The sequence below is a fragment of the Hippocampus bargibanti genome, linkage group LG12, assembly GCF_051943395.1.
Source record: "Hippocampus bargibanti isolate YZ-2025 linkage group LG12, ASM5194339v1, whole genome shotgun sequence".
In the NCBI taxonomy this organism is placed as follows: Eukaryota; Metazoa; Chordata; class Actinopteri; order Syngnathiformes; family Syngnathidae; genus Hippocampus; species Hippocampus bargibanti.
In genome coordinates this window covers 22,625,266-22,649,228 of record NC_142745.1, presented here as the reverse complement: position 1 = coordinate 22,649,228, position 23,963 = coordinate 22,625,266, and the positions used below count along the sequence as shown (strand labels likewise).

General features: G+C 42.8%; 1 protein-coding gene across 10 annotated transcripts in view; it reads right to left on the bottom strand.

The window, feature by feature from the left end:
• cadpsa (calcium dependent secretion activator a) overlaps nucleotides 1-23,963 on the bottom strand; it is a 181,088-nt gene that overhangs the window by 2,908 nt on the left and 154,217 nt on the right. For all 10 annotated transcript variants that reach the window (XM_089009909.1, XM_089009911.1, XM_089009910.1 and 7 more), the window contains one exon: nucleotides 4,881-4,985. In XM_089009909.1, coding sequence (XP_088866035.1) covers nucleotides 4,881-4,985 — 105 coding nt within the window. The remainder of the gene's footprint in view (nucleotides 1-4,880; nucleotides 4,986-23,963) is intronic.

Below are 23,963 nucleotides of genomic sequence, written 5' to 3'. Positions count from 1 at the left end.
CCTTTCGGGTCTCCTGCCTGGCAGTTCAAGGCTCAGCATCCTTCTCCCGATATAGTCGCTCTCTCTCCTCTGGACATGTCCAAACCATCTCAGTCTGACCTCTCTGACTTGTTCTCCAAAGCCTCTAGTATGAGTTGTCCCTCTAATGTACTCATTCCTGATCCTATCCAACCTAGTCACTCCCAAAGAAAACCTCAACATCTTCAGCTCTGCTTCCTCCAGCTCTGCTTCCTGTCTTTTCTTCAGTGGCACTGTCTCCAGTCCAAACATCATGGCTGCTCTCACCACGGTTTTAGACACTTTTCCTTTCGTCCTAGCTGAAACCCTTCTATCGCACATCACACCTGACATTTTTCTCCAGCCTGCCTGGACACGCTTCTTCACCTCTTTTCCACACTCTCCATTGCTCTGGACAGTTGACCCCTAGTACTTAAAATCCTCCGCCTTCACTCTTGCATTTGGATCCCTCACATTCACACACATATATTCCGTCTTGCTGCGACTGATTTTCATTCCTCTCCTTTCCAGGGCATATCTCCACAGCTCTAGTTTCTCCGCCACCTGTTCCCCGTTCTCGCTACAGATCACAATGTCATCTGCAAACATCATGGTCCAAGGAGATTCTGGTCTAACATCGTCTGTCAGCCTGTCCATCACCATAGCAAACAAGAAGGGGCTCAGAGCTGACCCCTGGTGGAGTCCCACCTCCACCTTGAATTCCTCTGTCACACCGACAGCACACCTCACAACAGTCATGATACATGTCTTGCACCGCTCTGACATACTTTTCTGTCACTCCAGACTTCCTCATGCAATGCCACAGCTCTTCTCTGGGCATCCTGTCGTACGCTTTACGCGTCCAGATCTACAAAGACACAATTCTTCAGGCATCTGTTGACCATCTAAGATCTTGTTGAATAACCCAGTCTGGAACACCACCGCCACCTCTCCAAGACACTTCCATACCTCGATTGGTAAATCATCAGGCCCGAGTGCCTTTCCCCCCTTCATCCTCTTCAGCGCCCTCCTCACTTCATCCTTGCTAATGTTTGCTACGTCTTGGTCCACAACAGTCACGTCTTCTACTCTTTGTTCCTTCTCATTTTCCTCATTCACTGATTCTTCAAAGTACTCTTTCCATCTTGCCATCACACTACTGGCACCTGTTAATACATTGCCATCTCTATCCTTAATCACATGAACCTGCTGCAGGTGCTTACCGTCTTTGTCTCTCTGTCTCGCCAGCCTGTAAAGATCAGTCTCACCTTCCTTGCTGTCCAGCCGAGCATACAAGTCATTATAGGCCTCTTGTTTGGCCTTTGCCACCTTTACTTTAACCGTGCGCTGCATCTCCTTGTACTGCTGTCTACTCTCCTCCGTCCTCTCAGTGTCCCACTTCTTCTTTGCTAACCTCTTTCTCTGTATACACTCCTGCACCTCCCCATTCCGCCACCAAGTCTCCTTATCTACCTTTCTCCCACTCGATACACCAAGTACTTTCCGACCTGTCTCTGATTATGTTCGCTGTAGTTTGCCAGTCATCTGGAAGGACCTCTTGCCCACCCAGTGCTTGTCTTACCTCCTTCCTAAATGTCATGCAACACTCTTCCTTTTTCAACTTCCACCATTTTGTCCTCACTTCAGCCTTTGGTTTCTTCATCTTCCTCACTGCCAGCGTCATCCTACACACCACCAAGCTATGCTGTCTGGCTACACTCTCACCAACCACTACTTTGCAGTCACTGATTTCCTTTACTTCTCGACGGCTGAAGCTTGCAGAGACCCACAAATTCAGGATACCGAGAGAGCTGCTGGAGGCCAAGTCATCAAACTGAAAACGCCTGACTGGTTTCATTGCATTTAATCTGCCCCCGGGTGCAAATTGAGTAACACCACCATTATCTAAGCATCTTCACAGCCCCATTTTGTTCAGCGGAAAGGTCGGTGCTGTTGGACAGTCTGCGGTTGGATGGATGCATGGCTTGAGGAGCCCGCGATAAGAAGAAAGGAGCGTCAGCGCAGAGCACTGATGCGTGTGTGGAACTGTCGCGGCTTGGAATTGAAGCAGATTTATGTGGGACAGGAGATGTGAGACAATGTCTTTTCGTCAACTGATGCTACAGCTTCGTGTTTGCTTTCAGACGTGCAAATTCCACCATGACGTCCCTGATCCACTACTGAAATGGATGCTTTGATCCTCTCCTCTTTCATCTAGAACTGCTTCATGTCAACACAAAGAGGGCTCAGCAAGTCCTGAAGAATGAATGACTCTGTGTTTTTGTGTTGTCATATTTGTTATTTTTGTTTTTCCCAAGATGGCGGCGCGTGAACACGCAGCGGCTCCCCTCTCCCGGCAAATTGGCGTTTTCATGTTTATTATGTTTCTTAAGTCATTATAAGTGCCTTGCATGCTGGGTCAGAGAGGACAGTCATTTCATCTGTGCTGTATGTCATGCATATTAACATAGTTGACAATAAAGCTGACTTTGACTTTGACTTTTTTAGATGGCGCCATTGACACAAAATGTAGTCTACCTGTGGACTTTTGCCACCACTCTTCGTCGGATGCCCTTCCTGACACAACCCTCTGTATTTATCCGGGCTTGGGACTGGCACAACAAGACCCTTGTGGCTACATTAATAATAATAATAGTAATAATGTTTCATTTCAAAGCACCTTTCAAAACTCTGAAGGTCACTTGACAGTCACAGGATAAGTATTTCTGTGGGTGAGCAGCGGCAGCCACACAAAAGCCACCAAAAGAGGGCATCCAAGCGCCATATAAGAAACGGAGCTGGCTATGAGCTTGCCATTTTGTGCCTTTTTTTGGGGGGGGGTGAGAGATGTTCCCCGAATGTTGCCTCAAAATGGCACATATAATTCTTTAATCGATTGCAAACATGTATGCTTTCCTCTTCAGAACTTTTTGAATCATATTCATAACTGGATGTGTAACAAGAAAGCATATTATCCGAATCTATGCAATACGTCTTGCCGTGAAGTCATTTTTATTGGTGTTTAATATAAAAAGTAACATCGGTTGTCCTTTAATACACAGTATGGAATGTTAATAATTTTCAAAATCATCGCGCTTCAGCAGACAAAACAAGAAACATTGTTGCAAAAAAACGATTGCATTCATATACAGTAAAGTGGGCATGTACATAACACAGGGAAACTGCAACGCTTACATCTTACTGTATTATGTATACCATTTAAAAAAGTCATCAATCTTCTTCTGCTTCCCATTTTTACCTTTTAACACAAACACTTCAATCTCGTCTGCTACACACGAGCTAGCGTCTGAAAATGAAAATGGCTTTGCTACACGGGAGCTGGTCACGTAACAAACTCACGTGACCAAGTCGACCAATGGCGCGACCGATACAGATTTCGATAATGGTGGTACTGTATAGAAACCCCTAACCAAATATCGATTCATCTTAAATATCTTTTGTATCGATATAAACATAGCAAAATGGCCGGCGGGAGATGAAAAAGAGCACCATAGTAACCGGATTATCGTGAGAACCACGAATCGTACTAAACGGAACTAATTATACATAAAAAGACCAGAAATGTGCACAGGAAATAAAAATAGTGTCATAATAAGCAGTATTATCAATATAAACGATATCGATATAACGAGACTTTACTGTAGAAAGAAAGCTAGCGAATAGATAGCTAACAGATAGCTAGCTAGGCCTTCACTCAACCCGGAAGTAACTCAGGTGGATAGCTAACTAGCTAATAGACAGCTGTAGATAGTTAATTAACTCTATAATAGATACATATAGGGCCAAAACTACCAGCAAATTTTTGTTCGCTGACGAAGCCTCTTGAATGAGAAGCAAAACGTCCGACACCTTCCACGAAGTACAGATGACGGCTGAAGAAACCTTCTCATCAATAAACATTAATGCAGCATAAAAAACCTTCGACTACCTTCGACACCTCCGGACACGTTGCGTCCACATTTGTAAAATGACTTCTAATGACTTCTACTGAGCGCATTTGGCAAAGATTCCACGGCATATAGCTATATTTGACCTTTTAAGACTGGCGCTGAATATTCACGAAGTCTTGTTTTCGAGTTGATGACGATGCCCTAAGTTACGTCACATCAGGCACGCCCCTGACCAAGAAAGCGACACACAATGCATTTTGGGTACATTTTTGAAAACACCGTGTTAATGACGACATTAGAAGGAAAATGACATCAATAATGTGATGGTGAATCGTTATGTGTTGCAGCCAATTGCGGTAACACACATAAAGAAGGTGTAAGTTGACACAAATTCCCAGCGGACCAATCAGCCCATTTCCAACGGAGCTTGTGCGCCATCTTGTGCATTTTCTGGGCGCTACATTGGAGTCCAGACGGCTCGAATTGATACGGAAGGACTTCTTTAATCGATTGCAAACATTTATGCTTTCCTCTTCAGAACTATTTGAATCACATTCATAACTGGATGAGTAACAAGAAATCATCTTCTCTGAATCTGAACTCTCTGAAGCTATTGTTTTGATTCTGGAGCAAGGCACTTTGTGAAGGAGTATCCTGAAGTGACGTCACAAACAAGGGGGTGGGACTTTCGAGCCTTTTTTGTGGCAGATTTGGGACACTTTAAGTCATTTTTATTGGTGTTTTGCAATTGTCTAAAAATATCAGCCTGCGTGTTTTGAGTATTTTAGATGCTATCAAATGTTTTTTCTGATGTCAGTTAGCAAACAAAAAAAATGCTGTCGGTTGTCCTGTAAGGCCAAGAGAATCCAATAAAGCAAGTCTACTACACCTTCGACAGACATTGATATTCATTCATTGGATACGTCCTTTTTTATTTTTGAATAGACCGAAAATGTAAAAGGGAGTCGTCACCTTGACAATTCTGATGAGAATCTTCAGTTGATAGACATGCAGTTGCAGGTCCATGCGGTCCGTCAGCCATGTGCCAATGAGATTCATCGTGCTGGTGTACCATTGCTGAAAAAGACAGAGAGCACCACCACTGCATGAGTGAAGTCGAAGTAAAGCAGAAGCAGACAAACAAATCTTGACTTGCATCGAGGGTGCTCTAATCCGATTCAACAACACCAGTAGAACTTAGCGGTGGACCCTGATGAAGAAAAATGAATACTGTGTCTTTTGCTCTCAAACATCAGCCCCGTCGGCACAAGGAGCTGCTATTTCAGTATTTAGTCAAGGAAGAAGCAGCTGGCAAGGAGACATCATTTAATAGGATCCTAAGGAAGAGCAACGATGATGACGCTCTTGGCGCAAAACACAAAGCCCTGTGATTGACAGTCCTAGAGGCACTTGGCCAAGGCCGGGCAGGAAACGTCTCCTTGGAGTTTCCCTTCAGCGCGTTTAAAGTCTGGAAGAAGACTTGTTGACTTTTCAGATTACTTTAAAAAAAACTAGCATCATACGACACTAAGTCATATTGGGATTGCGATCTATGATAAAACAAATAATAATGAACTCATTGACTGGCAGACAATATGCTAAAATGTGTGTGTCCACTCCAGTGCCAGGGTTTTTGTCATTGTCACTGGATTTCCAGTACCTACAGAAAATTGAATCTTAGGACAACAAAGATTTCAATTCAGCATTAGAAACCTTAGACTCTCTTTTCTTAATCAGAAAAAAAATAGTTGTTTTCTAAATGATATGGCTCGGGAGTTATCTGAGCTTGAAATTAGGGTAATATATACAATACAGGTAACATCCGACTTACGACCGAGTTCCGTTCCGACCAAATGGTCGTAAGTCGGAATCCATTCAAACTGTTGAATAGAGATTTGGAGGCAAAATGACTGTCAACCCCCCCCCCCCCCTTTCCCCTCTGGTGTCGTCACATGGTCTGTGCTGTGCGAGAGTGAGATGCTGGCTGGCTGGCCAAAATTGACGTACGCGTTGCCGGCCTGCTAGCGCGTTGCGGTGCCAGGCGTAGAATTAACATTTTAAAAATAGGGTTTGGAGGTCATGGCCGTAAGTACGGGTGGTCGTAAGTTGAGCCGGTCGTAAGTTGGATGTTACCTGTATATACATATTGGTAGATATAGCACTTGAACAACAGCTGAAGCTGTAACAAAGGGACACATTACACACACAACATAGGAACTATTTTTCTGGATACACACAGAGCGCCACAATGAGTGATGTGTCGTTCGCGAACGAGCCCCTTCTCCTAACCGGGAAATGGCAGCCGACTTTTTTTTCCTCTATTTCGCGCGGGGAGGGTTACAGAAACACAAAACTGCAAATAAAAATGGATAGGCAGACGACAGAGAGAGTGAGAAAATGGATAGAAAACACAGTGACTCGTTTCAACTTTATTGATAGTTCAAAGGCAGAGCGTAGACCCGCACAAGTCATCTGTACACTTGATACGAAAAGCTATCAGCCCAGCTAAACAGAACACAATTGAGGAGGAACAAGGTCAAATTATCGCAGAGAATGCACAGCAACTTCACTCCGATATCATTAAGAGGCTACCTGGAAGTTCATCATCCATTGATGATTTCAAGGCTAGCCACGGATGGTTTGAGAACTTTAAGCGTCGTACAGGGATTCATAGTGTCATTCGTCATGGTGAGGTAGCCAGTTCTGACGATAAAGCTGCCAAAGTTTACAAGGAATAATTCCTCAAGATGGTGGAAGAAGAAGGCTACGTTCCTCATCAAGTGTTTAATGCCGATGAAAGTGGCCACTCCATTCTATCAAGCCATCAAAGACCATCACAAAGGTCAATAGAATGACTTTATTATACAATATAGTTTATTTCTTTAATTACAATACCATAGCACATTTATTATACATAAAATCAGGTGTATTTTGTGTAGTTTTAAGGCTTACAAAATTATAAAGTAGAAAATGGTGTTTTATGGGGAAGTGGGAATGGATTATTCTCATTTTAATAGTTTCCTATGGGCAATGAATGTTTGGGATACACACTTCTCGCCTTAGACACTGTCTGGGAACCAATTAAGTTTGTAAGCCAAGGTATCACTGTATCATGTAACCATATCGGTTTAACCATTGAATGAAATTGATATGGCGTGATCAACGAATTGATTGGAAAAGCCTTCGAAAAGGTGACTTAGTTTGAAAATGAGCACCATTCATCCGCAAAGTATTGATCACTTGTGGCCGAGCATTCACAAACCAAGCTGAAAGCCACATTGCGATTGCCGCCATGACAGCTGAAGATGAGGTTTCAGGTCAGTGAGTGAGGAGAAGATGGCGGCGGCGGCCATGCAGCACGGGGGTGAATCATGGCGGCGACCTGGTGCCAGCAGCAGCCTATCTGTCGCTGTGTGCCTGTGAAGGCTTCAGCGTGGCAGCAGGCCTGTGATCTCGCCCCAAGCTCAACCCCCCACTGGGAGGCCAGCCTTGGAGTGACTGACTGACTGGCTGCTCTCCTTCTTTCCTCCTTCACTTTTGTCTTTAGACTTTGTCCGCATGGTGCCATTTTTCACAGCAGCCATTTTGTGTCGTCTTCTTCATTTGACGTCAAAACGGCTTGACGGTTAGCTCGCAAGTTTTCTTGCCGCCATGGCATTTGGAGGGCCTGTCGAGGACATCACGACTGTTATTTTCACCAAGTTGGACATCCTTTTTCGACCAATGCGAGCATTGTACTGAGAAAGGCCTTACAGAGGATGTACTTCCTGAGGCGGCTAATGAAGAAGTATGGCCTGCCACAGTAGGTGCTATGACATTTCTATACGGCTGTCATTGAATCCATCCTGTGTTCTTCCATCACCGTTTGGTTCGGAGTCGCCACAAAAATGGACAAAATCCGACTTCAACGGACAGAAAAAAAAAAATCATTGTCGCCGCCCTAGCCACTCTCGAGGACTTGCACACTGCAACAATCCAAACAAGGGTGCGGAAAATCCTACTGGACCCTCTGCACCCTGCCCACCACCTTTTCTAGCAACTCCTCTCAGGCAGGCACTACCGATCCATGCGCACCAAATCCAGCAGATATTTATAATAATAATATCAATAATAATAATAATAATAATAATAATAATAATAATAATAATAATATATATATATATATATATATATACAGTAAAGTCTTGTTATATCGATATCGGTTATATCGATAGTACTGCTTATTATGATACTACAGTAAAGTCTCGTTATATCGATATCGGATATATCGATAGTCCCGGTTATATCGATACTATTTCTATGCACGCACGGAGAAAATTACATGCAAACAGGGTCGGATATAGCGATAGTCCCGGTTATATCGATATTTTTCCAACTCCCGAGAATATCGATATAACGAGACTTTACTGTATATATACGTATATATATATATAAAACTCAACCCAGAAGTAACTCAAATCGATAGAAAGCTAGCTAATAGATCGCTAACTTATAGCAAGCTAGGCCTTCACTCAACCCGGAAGTAACTCAAATCGATAGAAAGCTAGCTAGCTAATAGATGGCTATAGATAGCTAAGTAACTCGAATAGAAACATAGAAACATATAGGGCCAAAACTACCAGCAGCTTTTAGTTCGCTGACGAAGCTTCTTGGATGCGAAGCAAAACGTCCAACCCCTTGAAAGAAGTCCAGATGACGGCTGAAGAAACCTTTTCCTCGATGGACCACTCTTGTACCACTGATAGCTTACACAGACAAACAGCCACAACAAGCGGAATATGACTCCGCATAATCATCCCATAACCCGATAAGGCACAAATCTGTGATCCCGCTGCTTCCATTTCTTCAACCACCATTTTGTGTGTGTGTGTGTGTGTGTGTGCCCATACATTGATGTATTTTGTCACCTTGTGACACGCTGATGAAGGCCTACCTATACACAGGCGACAAGCACGTTACACACAAAATACAACATTGCATACACATTCTCACATGTACACGTATACATCTGCTCGGCCATCATTGCTTTAAGCAAGAGCTGGGGTGTGTGTGTGTGTGTGTGTGTGTGTGTGTGAGAGAGTGTGTGTGCGAGAGCGAGCAGGCGACCTCCTGCCCCCATCTGACACCAAGCCACCGTTGCCTCCCAAAAACTTCCACCCACAGACATCCACGCAAACGTCGCCTTGAAATTGTTCACACCCAAGTCTTAACATGCCACTTGCTGGGAGGGAAGGAAGCGAAGCGTGATTGGGGGGGGTGACGTGGGGGTGGGCGGGGGGTGTCACCAGCAGGATATGATACAAAACATGCCACACATTTTCTTCCCCCTATTCATCTTTGTCATTTGCATACATTTGCCATGCGGTGTCATGAAGGGGCTATGGCCTTTTTACATTTCTGGGTCATATGATGAACGCCATGACAAAAAGATTTGATGTAATCCAGAAAGGCTTAAAAGCTGTCAACAGACAACACGATGTCAATTCAGCAAATTATTTCCTCTTTTTTCTCATCACAAACTCACTTGAAAGAAAGTGAACAGAAAAAAAAAAAACAGAAAAACCCTTCACTAAATCGCCATGGTGGGGCGAGGTTCAATTTGGATCGTTCCTACAACCCTTAGGCAACATAGGCTTAGTTATGGTGATGAGGTGATACCAGAGCAAATGGGGCAATCAGGCCAGTCCTAGACCCCATAATCAGGCAGGACAATAAAAGTAACCAGTCAGGACAACAGAAGTAATCAGTGTAGCCACAGGGAGTAGTCCTCTGCTCCCCCCAATCTGAGAGCACGGACCAATCATAGCAGAGTCTTGCACCGCCATGTCTGGACACTAGGGATATATATATAGGGCCAAAACTTCCAGCAAAAGATTTTAGTTCGCTGACGAAGCCTTTTGGATCATCAGAATCAGAAAACCATTATTCGTCCCACAATGGGGAAATTTGCAGTCCACAGCAGCAATTTGAAAGGGGGTTGGGGTGGGAGGGTGAGAGGATAGAAAACAAAACAAAGAAGCGAAACGTCCGACACCTTCAAAGAAGTACAGATGATGACTGAAGAAACCTTCAAAAGTGACAATGTATAATTCATTGCTAGATAGCTGTTTATTAGCTATCTGGCTGGTGGGCTATATATTAGCTATCTAGCTGTCTATTAGCTATATAGCTATATAGCTAGCTTTCTATCTATTTGAGTTATTATGGGTTGAGTGAACGCTGGCGCGTATGGCTGCCGCTGCTCACCCACAGGAAAACGTATCCTGTGACTGTAAAGTGACCTTAAGAGTTTTGAAAGGTGCTTAGAAATGAATTTTATTTTTTGTTTTCATTGTCCAAACATCCATTCATTTTGCTCAAGGGCGCATTGAAATGTTCAAAGTAAATTCCAGGGAAAGATTTCACAGGATTTTTGTACGACCGTATTTTCCGGTGTATAAGGCGCACCCCCCAAAAAAGACTTGATTTTCTTCCAAAAATTAGAGATGTGGAGGTATGCCTTGGAAAGGAGAGGAATGAAGATCAGTCGCAGCAAGACAGAATATATGTGTGGAATGAGAGGGATCCAAGTGCAATAGTGATGCTACAGGGAGAAGAGATAAAGACGGTGGATGACTTTAAGTAGTACTTGGGGTCAACTGTCCAGAGCAATGGAGAGTGTGGAAAAGAGGTGAAGAAGCGTGTCCAGGCAGGCTGGAGCGGCTGGAGAAAAATGTAAGGTGTGATGTGTGATAGAAGGGTCTCAGCTCGGATGAAAGGAATGGTGGTGAGAGCAGCCATGATGTTTGGACTGGATACAGTGCCACTGAAGAAAAGACAGGAAGCAGAGCTGGAGGTAGCACAGATGAAGATGTTGAGGTGACCGGGTTGGATGGAATCAGAGACCAGGAGTGACCAAGTTGGATAGGATCAGTGACCAGGAGTCACCAGGTTGGATAGGATCAGTGACCAGGATTCACCAGGTTGGATAGGATGAGTGATCAGGAGTGACCAGGTTGGATAGGATCAGTGACCAGGAGTCACCAGGTTGGATAGGATCAGTGACCAGGAGTCACCAGGTTGGATAGGATCAGGAATGAGTATATCAGAGGGACAACTCATATTAGAGGCTTTGCAGAGAAAGTCAGACTGAGATGGTTTGGACATGTCCACAGGAGAGAGAGTGACTATATCGGGAGAAGGATGCTGAGCCTTGAACTGCCAGGCAGGAGACCCAAAGGAAGACCTAAGAGGAGGTTTATGGATATTGTCAAAGAGGACATGAAGGTAGCTGGTGTGAGAGAAGAGGATGCGCAAAACCGGGATAGATGGAGGACATTGATTCGCTGTGGCGACCCCTGAAGGGAAAAGCCCAAAGGAACAGAAGTAGGAAAAGAAGACATACTGTAATTGTTTTGTGTATCAAAACTAATTTGCCGTCCAAAAAGTCTTTTTTCAAACAAGTGTGGAAAAAAATATACCTCATCATTTCATAACACTTATTTGACCTGAATGTCATGGCAACCATCAATCCTGAAGGCAAACAGCAATGGGTAACATGCATGTTTGCACCTTATTGACAGACAGAAAATCTTGAAAAAAGTCAAAGCATTTTTAAGGTCAGTGAAGCCTCTTTAAGGGGCCGCTCAGTAGCTTTTGTGCTGCTGAGAGCCAGGAATGCTGGAGCTGATGAGGGGCCTCACCACAGGGGGTACATGGGGATTACAAGCTACCGGGCCTTTGCCTCTTTCTGCCTCTGGTGCCCCTCCCGTAGGTATTAGTCTGTCGGTTTTACACTGTGGAAGACCACCTACTTAAATGTGCAGTTGCTCGAACAAAAAATAGAAAGAATCAGTCCAATGTTGAAACGAATGAAACTCACAATGTTTTTTCTATTTGCTATTTATTAACTGGCTAGCACAGGCATGGGCAAACTACGGCCCGCGGGCCACATACGGCCCGTTAGGCTTTTCAATCCGGCCCGCCGAACTTGCCCAAATTATAGTACAAACAGTGTCTAAAACTCATGACAAAAAGCTAGCGAACAACAGGGCAGATAACTGAAAAGTTGCCTGCCCCATTTTTCCCAACTTGAAGCAAAATGAGACCAATCCCAATAAGAAACATTGTCACAAAGTATAAAGTTTTTTTTTAAATCAAGAATGCACCAACTACAAATGCAACCTTGCTTAATTTACGGCAAATGCGCATGGCTGTAAATTTTGCTACAGTAGTCGATTGTCATTGTGGTGCACAATGCAACGTTTGCATTGATTCCTACGAGCCACTAAGCCCCTTTCATAAGTCTCACGTACACTTTACAGTCACGGTTTAATGTAAATTTACGTTTTGTAGCGTCACATATGTTGTTAGCTTCTTTTGAATCTTTCTTCTAGTTTGAGGTTCTGTGCATCTATTTTGGAAAATGACATGCAATTGCACGACTTTGTAACGCTTGCGAAAGTCCGGAAGAAAGAAGCAGGCTTCTGATTGGCTGCCGTGCCGAGTATGCAAATTTCAACTGCAGGTAGTCTATGTTTGTGTGCTCGGCGACGGTACACGTGTTTTGTTAGCGCGTGAAGGCGAGGGCGTCAGTGAGGAGTTTGTTGAGCGCGCGGTCAGGACAAACCATCTATGATTTGGCGCAATTTAACACAAGTAGGTATTATTGAGCTTGAATATTTCGTTGTGTAATAATATGTTTTGAATGTTGAAAGTGATTCCATTTTTCAATAAATGTTGATTTCTTTGCCCCTTCGATGGAAACTTAAAAACAGACGCAATCTTGATAAATCACAGTGCATATGTTATTTTAATCTATTTCCATTTCCTCCTCCAAGTATCTGCGAAATAGTTTGTAAATGCCATATCTTGCATATTCCTTGAGACAAATTTATTAACTGATCAGGGATATTTTTCACATTTGAAAGACAGTTAATAAATTGGGTTGTAGTGTTCTTACTGTGCTATGAGGTTTGTACATACTACATTTAAAGGACAACCGGCACCATTTTTTGTTTTTGTTTCCCACTGACATCAGAAAAACGTTTTATAGCATCTAAAATACCCAAATCAGGCAGGCTGATATTTTTAGTTAAATGAAAAACACCAATAAAAATGACTTCAAAATGAATCCGGAAATGGCCAGTTTCAGAAGGTTGCTCGAGAATCAAAACAATGGCTTCAGATTCGGAGAAGATGTTTTCTTGTTCTTGTTCTTCTGAAGAGGAAAGCATAAATGTTTGCAATTGATTCTAGGAGTCCTCCCATATCAATTCGAGCCGTCAATGACAGCAATGTAGCACCCAGAAAATGCAGAAGATTGCGCCCAAGCTCCGTTGGAAAGGGGTTGATTTGTCAGCTGGGAATTTGTGTCAGCGAATATCAAATAGTTGTCTTGGTGCAACACACAACGATTCACCATGGCGTTATTTATGTGTTTTCCTTCTAATTTCGCCATCAACACGGATTAACACGAAGTTTTCAGACCAAACAAAGTACCCAAAATGCATTGTATGTCGCTTTCTCGGTCAGGGGCGGTCCAAACGTGACATGGGGATCGTCATCAACTCGAAAACAAGACTTCATATATTCAGCGCAAGTCTTAAAACGTAAACTATAGCTATATGCGGTGGAATCTTTGTAAAATACGCTCAGTCGAAGTCATTTGAAGTGATTTTATAAATTATGGACATAACTTGTTCGGAGTATTTCCGGCCCAAACACTCCCTCCAAATGCTCCTGGCCCGGCCCCTCTGTCAAATTTTAGAACCCAATGCGGCCCGCGAGTCAAAAAGTTTGCCCACCCCTGGGCTAGCACGCTATCTAGCTGTATAGATATTAGCTATGTAGCTAGCTATGTTCTGGCTAGCTAGATTACCGAGTCTACTTGACGTTTGGATGAAAAGCATTAAAAGCTAGCTAGCTATTTACTATCAATTTGCGATTTATTAGCTGGCTAGCTAGCTATATAGCTGGCAAAACCCACCTATTTAAAATTGCATGTTCTGTGTAGCTCTATCTCTTGTTTCTATTTATAATTGTATTTTATTTATTGTATTCTATTTGTAATTGTATTTTATTTATTATGGTATGGTATTTATTTATTATGGTATCTATGCTTGTCTGTGATGCAAAGTGTCCTTGAGAGCTTTGAAAGGTGCTTAAAATAATATGTATTATTATTGGATTGGATTGGATTGGATATGCCTTTATTCGTCTCACAGTGGAGAAATTTACATTTCACAGCAGCAAAGTGATGAAAGGAATGAAAGTAGAAAAATGAAAAAAATATATATATATAAATATTAATATTAATAAATATTATTATTATTATTATTATTATTATTATCGATGAGAAGGTTTCTTCAGCCGTCATCTGTACAAAAGTGAAGGTTTCGGACATTTCGCCTCCTATCCAAGAGGCTTCGTCAGCGAACTAAAGTCTGACTGGTCGTATCGGCCCCATTTATATATCCCTAATGCCCAGACATGGTGGCGCCGGACACAGCTATGATAGGTCCCTACTCTCAGGTTGGGGGGGCAGAGGACCCCTCCCTGTGGCCCCACTGATTGTTCCTACATTCCTGACTAACGACTGGCCTATTACCCCCACTCCCACCGGTATCACCTCATCAGCATAACGACCCTCATCAGTATTACTAATGTTGCCTAAGCTGTTTTGCCTAAGCAGGCTATTGTATGAACGATCCAAATTGAACCTCACCCCACCAGACTGGTTTAATGAAGGATTTTGTTGTTTTATAAGAATCGCTTCTTTTACCCCCCTTTCAAACCATCTATGTTCTTTCGCTAAGATTTTAACCTCATTGTCATCAAATGAGTGGTTGCTAGCTTTTAGGTGCAAATGTACTGCCGATTGAGGCCCACTTGTATTATCCCTGCGATGTTGATAAAGTCTTTTTTTGAGAATTTGTTGAGTCTCTCCAATGCACTCCTGTACGACTGAGAGCTTACACAGACGTATTATTATTATTATTATTATTATTATTATTATTATTATATCTAGCTGGCTGGATGGCTAGCTAGCTTTCTAGCAAGCTATCTATCTGTATATCTATTAGCTATATAGCTGGATAGCTTTCTAGCTTGCTATTAGCTATCTATTAGCTATCTATTTATTAGGTTTTCCATCTACTTGAGTAACTTCCGGGGTGAGTGAACGCTGGTGCATGTGGCTGTCACTGCTCACCCACAGAAAAACTGATCCTGTAACTGTCAAGTGACTTTGAAATGCATTATTATTAATAATAATTATTATTATTATTATCCTTAAGCAGCATGACTCACTCGGAGATAAAGAAATGTGGTGGATATAATGATGAGCCATGAACTCTGGCAATGAAGATGATGTTGGTTGTTAGTAGTAGTGGTGGTGGTAGAAGTAGTCAGTCATGCTGCTGCTCGCCTCTTAACTAGTACCCGTAAGAGGGAGCATACACAGTAACTCCTACTCTGGCAACCCTTCACTGCCTTCTCTACATTTTCGAATTCTATTCAAGATCTTGTTATTTGTTTTCAAATCTTGAGAGGACCTCGCTCCTCCACCCCTACACACCTTCCCGACGCCTCAGGTCTGCTGACCAGACATTATTAGATGTGCCAAAACCTCAACGGAGGCTCACAAGGGATGGAGTTTTTTTCTGTTGCTGTTCCCACTCTCTGGAATGAGCTGCCACTGATCACTTGGCAAGCCCCTTTGCTGCCCATTTGTAAAACCCGCCTCTTTAAAACTCACTACTACTCTTTGGCATCCGACTTCTTTTCAAGATCTTATTATTAGTTTTCAAATCTTGAAATGGCGTCTCCGAGCGAGCTACACACCTTCCCGACGCCTCAGGTCTGCTGACCAGACATTTTTAGATGTGCCAAAAACTAAACTGAGGCTAAGAGGACATGGAGCCTTTTCCATTGCTGGTCGCACTCTCTGGAATGCACTGAACATTCGGCAGAGAGGAAGAAAGAGAGAGAGAGAGAGAGAGAGAGAGAGAGAGAGAGAGAGAGAGAGAGAGAGAGAGAGAGAGAGAGAGAGAGAGAGACAGAGACAGAGACTTGAGAGAGAGACTGAAAGAGAGAGAGAGAGAGAGAGACAGAGAGTGAGAGAGACAGAGACAAAGAGAGAGAGAGAGAAAGAGACAGAGACTTGAGAGACAGACAGAGAGAGAGAGAGAGAGAGAGAGAGAGAGAGAGAGAGATAGAGAGAGAGAAAGAGGGAGAAAGAAAGAGAGAGAAAAACAGACAGAGCGAGCGAGACAGACAGAGAGAGAGAGTGAGAGAGAAAGAGAGAGAGAGAAAGACAGAGAGAGAGACAGACAGAGCAAGAGAGAGAGAGAGAGAGAGAGAGAGAGAGAGAGAGAGAGAGAGAGAGAGAGAGAGAGAGAGAGAGAGAGAGAGAGAGAGAGAGACGTCCTGCTGAGTCTCAGCTGTGTCTGCAATTAGCAGGAGGCATTGAATGATGATTGTGGATGCGCCAACACTAATGTCAAGTGACATGTTTCCTTTTGAGGGAGAAGCAAGCCAGCCCAACACCAAAAGGCACAAATACGCATGCCGACACCGATGAAGACACAAAACCCACACAGGGACACAAACCCACAAGAGTCTACGGATCGGCTTGAGGGAGTGGAAAGTCTAAATGTGACTACAAGACATTATGCACTTTGCACAATGGCTTTGGATAATCCTACCTGGTCTTCTTTTCAAAACCGGCTCGCAAACTCAGCGGAGAGGCCCCATTGATGGAGACACTCAATTACCATAGTAACTCACACAATGGGTAGGAAGACTCGTCCACTCTTCCAATCCCAACAATCCCCCTTTTACTTCCAGCTGCATGCTCAACTTGTCACCCAACAGCAGGTCTACAAAGCCTGATCCCCAGAGAGCACATGGATCCTTTCACACAAGGTTCATGGGACTCCAGCTCCTGCCTTCAATCACGTCAGTCCCCATTCCTCACAAATGCGGATACAGTGATACCTTGGTTTACCAACTTAATTGCTTCCCGGACAGAGTGTGTAAGGCGAAAAGTGTGCATCCCAAAAAATAATTACCCATAGGAAACCATTAAAATGAGAATAATCCGTTCCCAGATCCCCATAAAACATGATTTTCTCCGAAATAAGCCTTAAAACTACACAAAATACAGTGATACATTGTTTTACGAACTTAATTGGTTCCCAGACAGAGTGTATTTGGCGAAAAGTGTGTATCCCAAAAATTAATTTCCCATAGGAAACCATTAAAATGAAAATAATCCATTCCCAGGTCCCCATAAAACATCATTTTCTACTTTCGAATTTTCTAAGCCTTAAAACTACACAACATATACCTTATTTTATGTATAATAAATGTGCTATTGTATTGTAATTAAAGAAATAAACTGTACGGTATAAGAAAGTTGTTTTATTTACATTTGTGGTCATTGATGGCTTGGCACTTCCTTAAAGGACAACCGACATCTCTTTTTTTGTTTCCTAACTGACATCAGAAAAACATTTTATAGCATCTAAAATAGCCAAAACACGCAGTATGATATTTTTAGTTAAATGCAAAACACCAATAAAAATGACTTCAAGTGTGCTAAAACTGCAAAAAATTGAGCTGCGAATTAGGCATTTTCAGAAAGTCTCGCCCCCAGTTCGTGACGTCAAGCCAAGACGTTTTGCCTTGCTCGAGAATCAAAACATTGGTTTCTGATTGGGAGAAGATGCTTTCTTGTTCCTCATCCAGTTATGAATATGATTCAAGTAGTTCTGAAGAGGAAAGCATCAATGTTTGCAATCGTTTGAATAAGTCCTTCCGCATCAATTCCAGCCGTCTGGACTCCAATGTAGCGCCCAGAAGATGCACAAGATGGCGCACAAGCTCCGTTGGAATTGGGCTGATTTGTCTGCTGGCAATTTGTGTCAACTAGTATCAAATAGTAGTCTTGGTGCAACACACAACGATTCACCATCGCATTATTTATGTGTTTTCCTTCTAATTTCGCCATCAACACGAAGTTTTCAGACCAAACAAAGTACCGCAAAATGCATTGTGTGCCGCTTTCGCAGCCAGGGGCGTTCCCTCCGTGACGTCACGTCAGGTATCGTCACCAACTCCAAAACAAGACTTCCTGAATATTCAGCGAGAGTCTTAAAACGTAAAATATAGCTATATGCCGTGGAATCTTTGTCAAATACGCTCAGCAGAAGTCATTTAAAGCGATTTTACAAATTATGGACACAACTTGTCCGGGGTTGTCCTTTAAAATTGTATTTTCTGTGTAGCTCTTTCTCTTGTTTCTTTTTATAATTGTATTTTATTTATTGTGTTCTATTTGTGATTGTATTTTACTTATTATAGTACCTGTGCTTGTCTGTGACTGTTAAGTGTCCTTGAGGGCTTTGAAAGGCGCTTAAAATTAAATGTATTATTATTATTATTATTATTATTATTATTATTAATGATGGAATGGGGTGGGAGGAAGTCAGAGGGATGGAGGAAATTGGTGTTTGGAAGGAGAGTCATATCCGATAAGGACTGTCATTAAAGAAATAAACTGTACTGTATAATCAAGTGGTTTTATTGACCTTTGTGATGGTCGTTGATGGCTTGATGGAATCGAGTCATCAGCATTAAACACTTGATGAGGAACGTAGCCTTCTTCTTTCACTATCTTGAGGAGTTATCCCTTGCAGGTGCTTTCTCTGCGATAATTTTTCCTTGTTCCTCATCAATTGTGTTCTGTTTAGCTGGGTTGATAGCTTTTTGCATCAATAATAATAACAATAATAAATAATAATAATAATAATAAATTTCATTTATAAGCGCCTTTCAAAACTCTCAAGGACACTTTACACTCACAGGATATTTTTTCTGCAGGTCAGCATCAAGTGTAAAGATGGCTTGTGCAAGTTATTTGTGGAGCCTGATTAATGGGATATTTTAACCTTGCAGTCTACACTCTGCCTTTGAACTATCAAAGTTGAAACAAGTCAAAATTTCACTGTTTTCTACCCATTTTCTCTCTCTCTGTCATCTGCCTATCTATTTAACGTTTTACCATCCCCCCCCCCCCCCTTCTGCGTTCTTGACCAATCACGTGTCTTTAATCGAAGACTGGGGGCGGGGAATAGAGGAATAAAACAAGTCGGCTGCCATTTTCTTTTTAGGAGAACAGGTTCGTTCGCGAACGACACATCACTCGTTGTGGCGCTGCGTGTGTATCCCGAAAAATAGTTCCTATGCCAAAGTAAAATGTTCATAAATTTCACGTTCGTAAACCGAAAGGTTCGTAAGCCAGGGGGTTTGTAAACCGAGGTAATACTGTACATCGGAAAATGGAACTTTGCTTGCATCACAACTCAACTGTCGACAGAAGGCATTCCTTAAAAGCTGGTTTTTACTCGGGGCAAAAAAACAGTATACAAATGCTCCCTACTTTCAGTAGTTGGTCTCCACACCCCTCAGTAATTTTCTTTGGATTGAAACTGCAAGAAGGCACTGGTACCCATTTTGGGTTGCCAACTCAAAATCCGTGGCAAAAAAATGTGTTTGACACCCACTGTCTACACTGTACACAACTGTGGTCTACAGGCCGTAAATCCAGATCTTGATTTTCATGCCTGTTCAAGCCTCACTGTCACAGTTGATCTTTTCTGGGACCAACAGATGGTTCGATCGCTCTCCTATCGGTGCAGACCTGTTTCTCACCATTTAAAAGGACTCCTGGCCCGACAACTCATTACTTTGGAATCCTTTTGGTTCCAGGACTTTGTTTTGGATTTAGTTTTCTCTGTTTTTTTGGTCCTAGTTTGCCAAGTGGTTCACGCTGCTCCTCCCTCATGCCCTCTTTTTCAGGGCCCTCCACCTCCACCATCAGTGACAGAATGACCCATTAACCCCACAGCAACAAAGGACGTCTGCGGCTGACATCCTTCAGCGGCAGGTCCCAAATTTCCCTTTGAGGTGGCGCATGTCCTGTGGTTGTATCACGTTATTCGTCACGTTGAGCCACGTCCAGGTCAGATCGAGACCTTTTTCAAAACTCAAATCATCGCTTAGGATGATCTTTTGCCTTGAATTGCGAACGTTTCCTGATCAGGGTAGCAGAAGCTAACTTCACTTTGGTGGTCTGAGGAAGCAAGACAATGAGTTTGACAACATTTGTCTGGTAAAGTGAGTCGACTACAAGAAACAGCGAAAGGCACACGGACAAAGCCGCCTGTTTTCACGGGTGTTGTCATGAAAGCCACGTTCTTTGATGACTGTGTATAGCCAGTGTCTGAAATAACGTCTGCCCGTACAACTTACAAAACATTTCCGCCTAGGTGGCTGACATCTTCTTAAATGAAAAAAAATAAAAATAAAATAAAACAAAATATTTTGTTTTCAAATCAAACGTTTGCTTTATTTAATAAAGCAAATGTTTGAACAAAGATTTTGAAATCGTTTGTCAATTTGCATACTCGGCACGGCAGCCAATCAGAAGCCTGCTTCGTGCTTCCGGACTTTCCCGAGCATTACAGGGTCGTGCATTTGCATATCATTTTCCAAAGTAGATAAAGATTCAAAAGAAGCTAACAGAATTGATGACGCTACAAAAGGTAAACATACATTATCCCGTGACTGTGAAGTGTCCTTCAGAGTTTTGAAAGGAGCTTAGAAATTACATGTATAATAATATTATTATTATTATTATTATTGTTAGGGTAATTCACCATACAAACATCTCTAAACATCGCTTTGTAGTCTTTGTTTACATTTTGAACTTCCTCATACGTCATATCTTGCCTTCCTTTACACAATGTCACATTTTTATTATGTCACATCCTGTCGCGTCATTACTATGCACCGCATAAATACTCTCGTTCGTCTCGCTCTCTCTCCTGCTCCCTCCGCGGCCGATACCACGATGTCCCGTGCTCTCCCAATTAAATCAACTTTCTGTTCAAGACCTGGCTCCCTGATGATTTAACCATCGATCTCCATCTACACCCGTCGAAGCAATGAACCAAGGGCGAACGATAAACAATAATCCAACAATTATTATTATTATTATTATTAAAAGCATGGTGGAAAGAGGAGTTGGCTTGTAGCAGACGAAGCAACGCTAAGATTGCACTGTGCAACTTGTTGAACAGTGCATGGACAAACGACAACTGGAGCAAAATCATCAGCAAGGATATTTACGATAAATTTAGCAAGGGAGCATTTGTGGTACGTACATCCATAATAAAAAAAATCCTTAATACTTTGCAACAATGTTTTTTTTTTTGCGATTACCGTCAATTCCGGACGATAAGCCGCTACTTTTTCCCCAAACTTTCAACCCTGCGGCTTATTCAATGATGCGGCCAATTTAGGTAATTTTTCTAACGGCCGCCAGCGGCCCTCGAGTAGAAAACGTAAGATTTCGACCGGTGGAATATATGCGGCGAGGAAGACTGCATCTTCTTGACATGTGCATGAATTAAATTAGCGCGAACAGACCCTCATCATGGAAAATGCAAAAAGAAAGGCATATGACGCAGCTTTCAAGCTAAAAGCAATCGAGCAGTCCGATAGAGAAGGGCACAGAGCTGCTGCACGTAAACTTGGCATGAACAAATCGATGGTGAGACGCTGGAAACGGCAGCGGGAAGAACTGGAGAAATGTAAAAAGATGAAAAAAGCTTTCCGAGGTCATAAAAGCAGGTGGCCCGAACTGGAAAACCTTCTCGAAGACTGGGTGAACACACAGAGAGCAGATGGCCGAGGTGTTTCAACTGTGCAGATCAGACTGAAAGCAAAAACAATCGCCACAGAAAAGAAAATTCCGGATTTCAAAGGAGGACCGTCATGGTGTCTTAGATTTATGAAACGAAAAAGTCTGTCCGTCAGGAGACGGACAACTCTGTGTCAGCAACTCCCTCGCGACTACGAGGAACAAGTCGCACATTTTCACATATTCTTTCAAAAAAAGATAGCAGAGAATTCAATTGGACTAGACGACATCATAAATATGGATGAGGTCCCTCTCACATTCGACCTGCGCCTCACCAGGACCGTCAACAAGAAAGGAAAAGCATCTGTCACGCTGAAAACAACCGGACATGAGCGAAGTCATTTCACCTGTGTTTTGGGCTGCACTGCATCTGGACTGAAGCTTCCACCAATGGTTATTTCTAATGTGGGCACATGCGGCTTATATACAGGTGTGGCTTGTGTATGTGCAAAATACTGTAGTCATCTTATTATGTTTCAAGTTGTGAAAAATGGGGCAGGCAACTTTATGGCCGGGCAGGCAACTTTTCAGAGTTGTCTGCCTTGGTGTCCGCTAACTTTTTCTCAGGAGTTTCAGACACTGTTATAGCACGTGCTTTGGGTCTTCAAATGAGACCAAAGTGTACAGCACGAATGGCGCTTTCAATGTGCAAATGTGTCTGCCTCCATGTGGATCGACAAGAAAGGTGCTGTTCATACCAAATGAATGGAGCTCAGCATCTTCTAGTGGATGTTGTCATCTTCCGACTCACTGTCTCTGGCCATTCAACCAAGAGGATTGCTTGAAGAGGGCGAAGAACCGGCAAGACCAAGGCTGTAGGACTACGTCTCCCCCCCCCCCCTTCAACAAGGCAACAAGTCTGAAACTGTTTTGATTGTGTTGCACACACAAAAGACGAACTGCTGATGACCACGGACCACAGTGGGAACGCTGCTGGCATGGCAACAGAATGGCTTCAATTGACATTTCGACCATCGAGTGAGTTCAGGAAGCCGTTCTGAAGAATAGGCCAGTAAAGCTCTGACAACCAACAGGAAATAATGACAACAACAACAATAATAATAATAATAATAATAATAATAATAATAATAATAATAATAATAATAATGATAATAATAATAATAATAATAATAATAATAATAATAATAATAATAATAATAATAATAATAGGCGACCCGGTAGTCAAGTGGTTAGCACACCGGCTTCACAGTGCAGAGGTCGCCGGTTCGCGTCCCGGCTTCGGCCTCCCTGTGTGGAGTTTGCATGTTCTCCCCGGACCCGCGTGGGTTTTCTCCGGGTCCTCCGGTTTCCTCCCACACTCCAAAAACATGCATGGCAGGCAGATTGACCACTCCAAATTGTCCCTAGGTGTGAGTGTGAGAGTGACTGTTGTATGTTTTTGTGTGCCCTGCGATTGGCTGGCAACCAATTCAGGGTGTCCCCCGCCTCGTGCCCGAAGACAGCTGAGATAGGCTCCAGCAACCCCCGCCACCCTAATGAGGAAGAAGTGCTACGGAAAATGAGATGAGATGAGATGAGATGAGAATAATAATAATAATAATAATAATAATAATAATAATAATAATAATAATACATTTCATTTCTCAGCGCCTTTCAAAACTCTTAAGGTCACTTTACAGTCACAGGATCACTTCTTCTGTGGGTGAGCAGCGGCGGCCACACACGCTAGTGTTCACTAAACCCGGAAGTAACCCAAATAGATAGAACGTGAGCTAGCTAGCTAATAGATAGCTAGCTAGATAACCAGCCGGCTAGATAGCCAATAGATAGCCAGCTCGATAGCTATCCAGCCAGATAGCTAACAGATAGTTAGCTAGAAAGCCAGCCAGCTCGATTGCCATATAGCTGATAGCCTGCTAGATAGCCAGTAAGCCAGCTAGATAGCTACTAATAATAATAATACATTTCATTTGTAAGCGCCTTTCAAAACTCTCAAGGTCACTTTACAGTCACAGGATAAGTTTTTCTGTGGGTGAGCAGCGGACGCCACACACGCTAGCGTTCACTCAAACCGGAACTACTCAAATAGAGAGGAAGTTAGCTAGCTAGCTAAGAGATTGAGAGAGCTACTTCTTCCATCCGCTGCGGAACCCAAGTATGCTCCATCCTGACGTGACAAACTGAAGGCCTGATATTTTTTGGACCAATTTGTGCCTTTTTTTGTCATGAAATGCAATGTTTGCTCTTTAGCTAGCTGTCTATCTCTCTAGGTAGCTATCTCTGTAGCTCTCTAACTAGCTATCTCTCTAGCTAGATGTCGCTCTATCTCTCTAGTTAGCTATAGC